This window comes from Egretta garzetta, unplaced genomic scaffold, assembly GCF_000687185.1.
Source record: "Egretta garzetta isolate BGI_Z169 unplaced genomic scaffold, ASM68718v1 scaffold1233, whole genome shotgun sequence".
NCBI classification, from domain to species: Eukaryota; Metazoa; Chordata; class Aves; order Pelecaniformes; family Ardeidae; genus Egretta; species Egretta garzetta.
The window spans coordinates 35,197-42,270 of record NW_009259213.1 but is presented as its reverse complement, the minus strand read 5'-3'; the positions used below and the strand labels follow the sequence as shown (position 1 = coordinate 42,270).

The following is a 7,074-nucleotide window of genomic DNA, read 5'->3' as shown; positions in this document are numbered from 1 at the left end:
GGCTCTGGGTGCAGAGCCAGCAGCCCCACACCATGCAGGCGGGGACAAATCTTTCCTTGTTTCCCATTTGGCCTTCAAACACCGCCACAAAAAACAGCCTGGGAAGAGCAGCTTTTCCCTGGTGCAGCCCAGGCCAACCTGGGCGATTAGGGAAACCAGAGAGGGGCGTACAACACAGCGTCGTTAGTGCCGTGGTCCCCTACGTTTCTCAGCCAGGCATTGCACTGTGTAACAAAAAGCAGTGCTTTCCCTCCCGGCCTCTGTGGCTGGATGTGGAACTGGCGCTGTGGGAAGGCTCGGGTCCACCCCGGCGTTGTGGGAAGGCTCGGGTCCACCCCGGCGTTGGTACCGTGTCCATGTGGCGCAGCAGCTCACCATCTGTGCTCCTGGCGCAGGCCGACATCAAGGTCTCCATCAGCCAGTTCATGTCCCACGTCCACATGAGCGTTAAGGAGATGTCCAAGACCTACCTGGCCATGGAGAGACGCTACAATTACACCACGCCAAAGACCTTCCTGGAGCAGATCAAGCTCTACCAGAACCTGCTGTCAAAAAAAAGGAGCGAGCTCACCGCCAAGATCGAGAGGCTGGAGAAGGGGCTGACAAAGCTGCAGAGCACGACGTCGCAGGTGCCTGCCCACAGCATCGCGCCCGCCACGGGTCCAACATGGAGGGGCACGGGGGGTGTGTGTTTGGCCCGTTGGCCCCCCAAGCCGTCCCGAGCCACCGCTGGGATGCTGGGCAGGGCTCAGCGGGATCAGCCCTCCGATCCTCTCCGCTTCTCCCTCCGCCAAGGTGGATGACCTGAAAGCCAAGCTGGCGGTGCAGGAGACGGAGCTGAAGCAGAAGAACGAGGACGCGGATAAACTGATCCACGTGGTGGGCGTCGAGACGGAGAAGGTCAGCAGGGAGAAAGCCATCGCTGACGAGGAGGAGCTGAAAGTCCAGGCCATCAACACGGTGCGTGGCGCCCGCCCCGCCAGGGCCCAACACGGGACGGGGCAGCGTGAGCTGTGTCGGATCGGCCGCTCACCCTGCCCTGTCCCCTCGCCTCCCCAGAACGTGGCCGAGAAGCAGCGAGCCTGTGAGACCGACCTGGCGAAAGCGGAGCCGGCGCTTGTCGCCGCCCAGGAGGCCCTCAACACGCTCAACAAGGTGGGCGACCCCTCGGTGGGGAGCGGGTCCCCAGCTCATGCCGGCGTCCCCACGCCAGGGTGATGCTTGAGTGTCCCCGCCGTCCCTTCCCAGAACAACCTGACAGAGCTGAAGTCCTTCGGGTCCCCGCCCCAAGCGGTGGTGAACGTGACAGCGGCTGTGATGGTTCTGACGGCCCCCAAGGGCAAGATACCAAAGGACAAGAGCTGGCAGGCAGCAAAAGTCATGATGGGAAAAGTAGATACCTTCCTTGACGCCTTGAAGAGGTTTGACAAGGAGCACATCCCCGAGGCCTGCCTCAAGGCATTCCAGTGAGTCCGTGGCCGGTTCCTGTCCCATCCCAGCCCGCTGCCGCAGGGTCGCCCCGGCAGAGACCCCCCCAGCGAGGGGCGGGAGGGGGATCCAGGCATTTGCTCTGCCCTCCCACACTGCTACCCATCGGCAGCCCAAGCCCCGGGCCGGGGCCACCGGCAGGTGCAGCGCGGTGTCATAGCGTGGGGCGTTCTCCCTCCAGGCCCTACCAGTCGGACCCCAGTTTTGACCCGGAGTTCATCATGTCGAAGTCAACGGCGGCGGCGGGGTTGTGCTCCTGGTGCCTAAACATCGTCCGCTTCTACGAGGTGTTCTGCGAGGTGGAGCCCAAGAGGCGGGCACTAGAGGAGGCCAACGCTGAGCTGGCGGAGGCACAAGAAAAACTCAGTCGCATTAAGAACAAAATCGCCGTAAGTGCTTGCCCCCTCCCGCAGCCGCTGGCCAGGGCCGGCTGCCGGAGCCGCCGTTTGCCTTGGCTGGTGCCCGCCACAGCCCCCGTGAGCCTCCAGCAATTTGGTAACTGCAGACACATTCTCTTTTGAAGGACCTGAATGCCAACCTGGCAGCTCTCACCGCAGAATTTGAGAAAGCTACAGCTGAAAAAATCAAATGTCAGCAGGAGGCTGACGCCACCAACAGGGTCATCACGCTGGCAAACAGGTACCGTGCAAGCGCTGGCTCTGGAAGCGAGGGGACCGTCTGCTGCTCCCTGGCAGTGCCCGGGGACAAGGACACGGGGGCCATGGAAGCATCAGAGCCCCTCCCTCCCCCCCAAAATTAAAAAATCCCAAGTATGAATTGGGCCAGAAATTCCGGGGGGAAAGCTGCCGCGGAGCTGTGTGCCCCGGGGGGGGGAGCCCCCTGCCCTGCCCACCGCCGGGGGCAGAGACCAGCGGCACCGCAGCAGCCCCTGGCTCCTCTTCCCCCACCCAGGCTCATCGGGGGCCCGGCATCCGAAAACGTCCGCTGGGCTGAGTCGGTGGAGATGCTGAGGGAGCAGGAGAAGACGCTGTGCGGGGACGTGCTGCTGGTCTCCGCCTTCGTCTCCTATGTCGGCTACTTCACCAAGAAGTACAGGGCTGAGCTGCTGGAGAAGCACTGGGTTCCCTTCCTCAGCGGGCTGGCGGTGAGCGGCCACGGGTCCCATCCCGGGGTGCCTGGGGCTCCATCCCCCCATGCCTGCCGGCTCCGAGGGGCCCCCGCTCCTCCCCGGGCAGGCACCGAATGGCCCCTCCCTGGCAGGTCCCCATCCCCATCACCCCGGGGCTGGACCCCCTCAGCCTCCTCACCGATTCTGCTGACGTGGCTGCCTGGAGCAACCAGGGGCTGCCCAGCGACCGCACGTCCATCGAGAATGCCCCCATCCTCTGCAACACCCAGCGGTGGCCCCTGATCGTGGACGCCCAGCTCCAGGGCATCAAGTGGATCAAGAACAAATACGGGGAGGAGCTGCGGGCCATCCGCCTGGGCCAGAGGAGGTGGGTCGGGGGCGGCGGGGCGGCTGCGGGCTCGGGGCGGAGCGGCCCCCCTTCCCCTGCCACCGGGAGGGAGCGGCGCTGATGGCAGCTCCCGGCGCCGCCGTGGGGTCTGCGGGGCTGGTGCTGGCAGAGCACCGTGGGGGTCCCGCTGGGGCGCAGCGGCCGAGGGCGTTTGCCTGCGCTCAGCCCACACCGCGCCCCCCGCCCCTCTCGGCCGCAGCTATCTGGACACCATCGAGCAGGCGGTTTCCGAAGGACAGACGCTGCTGATCGAGGACATCGGGGAGACAGTGGAGCCGGTGCTGGACCACCTGCTGGGCAGGAACACCATCAAGAAGGGCAGGTCAGCACACCCTGTTCTCGGGTGCTGAGGAGTTTCACCCGCTCCGAACAGCCACTGCTGCCCCAAAATGCCGATTTATGCCCCTTTGCGTGATGGCAGCTGGGGCCCGATCCTTCCCCAAGCACATGAGAACGTCTGGCCACGTCCCCTGGTTTTCTCTGGGTGTTTCCCAGTGGGACCACTGGCAGCTGATGTGAGGTTTTGGACCATTCTGGTCAGCAGAGTCCGGTTCATTCAGTGGTGTGTGAGGAGCAGCACGGTGGGATAGACTGGGAGGGCTCTCCGGGCCGACACGAGCTGTTCTGTGATGCAGCTTTGGCTGGGAACCCCCTGCCCCATCTCCCCCGCCCCGCTCGGCACTGCCAGCCCGGCTGCAGGCGGTGCCACCTTCCCTGGCCACCACTGACCCCCCTGGCCACCTTCCCCTGGGTCTGGTGAGTGCTGGTCCCCTGGGACTGTGGGGAGGGGGCTCTGGAGCTGCTGGGGAGGGAGCTGTGCCGCCCTCCCCCTGTACCATGGCACGATGCCCGCGAGCAGCGCAGGGCCAGGAGCCACCCAAGAGCTGCAGGGCGCTGCCAGCTCCTTCGGCTCCCCCGGCCCATGCCCCGCCGGGGCTCTTTCGGCACTGGGGCCCTTGCTGCACCTTTTCCCAACCAGAGCATCTCGAGGGGTCGGGAGCAGCGCGCGGGGTTGAGGGTTTCCGTCTCTGACAAGTTACTTCCAGACATACAGAAACTGATTCGTTACATTAACGGCACAGATACATTAGGATCGGAGACAAAGAAGTGGAATATCACCCGCGCTTCCGCCTGATCCTGCACACCAAATATTCCAACCCGCACTACAAGCCAGAGGTGCAGGCTCAGTGCACCCTGATCAACTTCTTGGTGACCCGGGAGGGACTGGAGGACCAGCTCCTGGCTGCTGTGGTGGCCAAAGAGCGGCCGGACCTGGAGACCCTGAAGGTACGAACCCGGCTGCTGGTGAGATGGTAGCTGAGCGTGGCCGGGGGAGCTGCGGTGGCTTTGTCGGCGGGGATCTCAGCCCCCCGAGCTTGCTGCTGCTTATGGAGAGCCGAGTCCCGCTCAGAGCCTGCCCGGCTGCATGGGCGGCTGCGGGTCCGCTCTTGCCCTGCGGAGCCTGGCACTGCTGTGATGCGCTCCCGCTTCACCCACGGGTGACCGTGTGTCCCAGGAGGGGCCGAGCACCTCGGTGACAGCACGAAAACCTTGGGGGCTCAACTGACAGGCACCTCGTGCGCTGCCTGGGCTGCATCGCTAAGGGCAGGACATCATCGGTGGGAGATGGAGACAGCAGGTCTGCTGCTGGCTCACGGTCTGCTGCACGCGGTTCGTTAGGGAGCACCCGGTGTAAGCCACCGCGACCGATGCCAGAGCTTCGCCGCGGTCTCCTGAATGCCGCGCGTCTCTCTGGGGCACTGGGCTTGTAGGCAAACCTCACGAAGAGCCAGAATGAGTTCAAGATCAAGCTGAAGGAGCTGGAGGACTCTCTGCTCGCCCGGCTGTCTGCTGCCGGGGGGGAGTTCCTGGGGGACACGGCGCTGGTGGAGAACCTGGAAACAACGAAGCGCACGGCCATGGAGATTGAGGAAAAAGTAAGCAAGCTGCCCTGGAGCTGGTGCTGCAGAGCCACGGGCAGCGGGAGAGCTCTGCCGGCCACGCCAGGCACCCGGCGCTCAGCGGGAGCTTGGGTGCCACTTTGGCTCGTGCCAGGACGCTGGATAACACCCACTTGTGTGCGCACCAAGGTGAAAGAGTCTAAAGTCACCGAAGTCCAAATAAATGTCGCTAGAGAGAACTACAGGCCAGCGGCGGAGCGAGCGTCCCTGCTGTACTTCATCCTGAGTGACCTCAACAAGATCAACCCCATCTACCAGTTCTCTCTCAAGGTAGATGAGGAGCAAGGCAGGGACGGGTTTGTACGGGCAGGGCAGGGTTCGGGGGGGTCTCAGGGTTCGGTGTTTGAGCATTTATGCTGCTAACAGCTAGCAGCCCGGGTGCTGAGCTGCCTGCCCTGCTCCTCAGGCGTTCAACGGTGTCTTTGAGAAAGCCATTCAGCGCACGGCCCCCGACGACGACATCAGGCAAAGGGTGGTCAACCTGACGGATGAGATCACCTACTCTGTCTACACATACACCGCCCGGGGGCTCTTTGAGAGAGACAAACTCATTTTCCTGGCCCAGGTCGCCTTCCAGGTAATGCGTGCGATGTTTGGGGCTTCTCTTGTACAACCCTGTACGCTATGTTGCTTTGGGCAGGTTGTTCTCTTGCTTCTGTGCTGCTGCTGGGTGCTCAGCAGCTTCTCCCCCGGAGCGCAGCCCCTCGCGCCGAGGCCGTGCGTGCCAGGGCGGTCGTGACGCTGCGCTCCCCACTCGCCAGGTCCTGACGATCAAGAAAGAAGTGAACCCGGCAGAGCTGAACTTTCTTCTGCGCTTCCCATCCAAGGCTGGCGTTGTGTCCCCCGTGGACTTCCTGCAGCCCCAGGGCTGGGGCGGCATCAAGGTTGGTCTGCGTGGGTGCGGGGGCCGAGGGGAGGCGGAGACGGGCTGCTCGCACCGGCAGGAGGAGGCAGCGGCGAGGTTGTGTCCCGCAGCAGTTTGGACTGTCAGTGTCCCCCGTGTGCCCCACTCCTTGCCCGTGAGGCCGGGGGTGTCCGAGCGATGCCCCGCCGGCCTGCACACAGCATCCCCATTTCATCAAGCATCCTCGGTACCCTGGGGATGCCCCTGGGCCCCCCAGCATGGCTGTGGCTGGCGGAGGGCAGGTCTGGTAGCCTGCCTGGGCCGGTGAGGCAGGGCTGTGGGACCCCTGGCTGCGGCTCCGCTCCGCGGGGCCCCCCCAGCCAGGGCGTGCCTGGGGGGCGAGCAGAGCCCAGGAGTGGTTTAGCCCTTCTCTGCCCGACCCGAAGGTGCTCTCGGAAATGGAAGAGTTCAAGAACTTGGACAGCGACATTGAGGGCTCGGCAAAGCGATGGAAAAAGTTTGTGGAGTCCGAGGTGCCGGAGAAGGAGGTGTTCCCCAAGGAGTGGAAGAACAAGTCAGCCCTGCAGAAGCTGTGCATGCTGCGGTGCATGCGGCCCGACAGGATGACCTACGCCATCCGGTGCGACGGCGGCCGCGCGGCGCTCTCCCACCAAGAGCCCCACAGCATCACTGGGCCAGCTGCGCCCGGCGACCGCATCTGTTCCTGACTCACATTGTGGTTTCATTTTTCTGTAGGAACTTTGTGGAGGAGAAGATGGGGAGCAAGTTTGTGGAAGGAAGGAGCGTTGAGCTCTTCAAGGCATACAAGGAGAGCAGCCCCTCCACGCCCCTGTTCTTCATTCTCTCCCCTGGCGTTGACCCACTGAAAGACGTGGAGGCCCTGGGTAAGCCCCTGCCCCCTCCTTGGCCGGCGCCGGCCCAGGGGGCTGCGTGCTGCTGCTGGCTGGAGCGAACGGCCGGAGCTGCGCAGCCCCGTCTCTGTACCGATGCTCACCAAGCAGGAGTCACCCCGTGGCGGTGCCCTTCCCTCCCCAGGCAGGAAGCTGAACTTCACCATCGACAACGGGAGGATCCACAACGTGTCGCTGGGGCAGGGCCAGGAGGCCGTGGCAGAACGGGCCCTGGAGGTGGCAGCCACGCAGGGGCACTGGGTCATCCTGCAGGTGAGTGGGGGACACGGGGCGCAGCGTGGGGTGCTTGGCCCTGCTGGCCACCGGGCACACCAAGGCACTTGGCCCTGCTGGCCACCGGGCACACCGGGGCGCTCAGCCCGGCCAGACAC

General features: G+C 64.4%; 2 protein-coding genes across 2 annotated transcripts in view; both read left to right on the top strand.

Annotated features, from left to right (window-relative positions):
* LOC104123567 (dynein heavy chain 17, axonemal) overlaps positions 1 to 150 on the top strand; it is a 26,789-nt gene extending 26,639 nt beyond the window's left edge. Inside the window, 1 exon segment of the mRNA XM_035891417.1 lies at positions 133 to 150. Within this exon segment, the coding sequence (XP_035747310.1) occupies positions 133 to 150 (18 nt within the window).
* A 234-nt stretch (positions 151 to 384) lies between these two features.
* The window catches only part of LOC118451988 (dynein heavy chain 17, axonemal-like), a 13,740-nt gene continuing 7,050 nt past the window's right edge, over positions 385 to 7,074 (top strand). The window contains 17 exon segments of the mRNA XM_035891419.1: positions 385 to 629; positions 796 to 960; positions 1,060 to 1,155; positions 1,249 to 1,466; positions 1,670 to 1,877; positions 2,012 to 2,127; positions 2,401 to 2,593; positions 2,710 to 2,945; positions 3,166 to 3,288; positions 4,049 to 4,253; positions 4,739 to 4,903; positions 5,057 to 5,197; positions 5,334 to 5,504; positions 5,689 to 5,811; positions 6,218 to 6,411; positions 6,528 to 6,676; positions 6,828 to 6,955. Coding sequence (XP_035747312.1) covers positions 426 to 629; positions 796 to 960; positions 1,060 to 1,155; positions 1,249 to 1,466; positions 1,670 to 1,877; positions 2,012 to 2,127; positions 2,401 to 2,593; positions 2,710 to 2,945; positions 3,166 to 3,288; positions 4,049 to 4,253; positions 4,739 to 4,903; positions 5,057 to 5,197; positions 5,334 to 5,504; positions 5,689 to 5,811; positions 6,218 to 6,411; positions 6,528 to 6,676; positions 6,828 to 6,955 — 2,835 coding nt within the window. The 5' untranslated portion in view covers positions 385 to 425.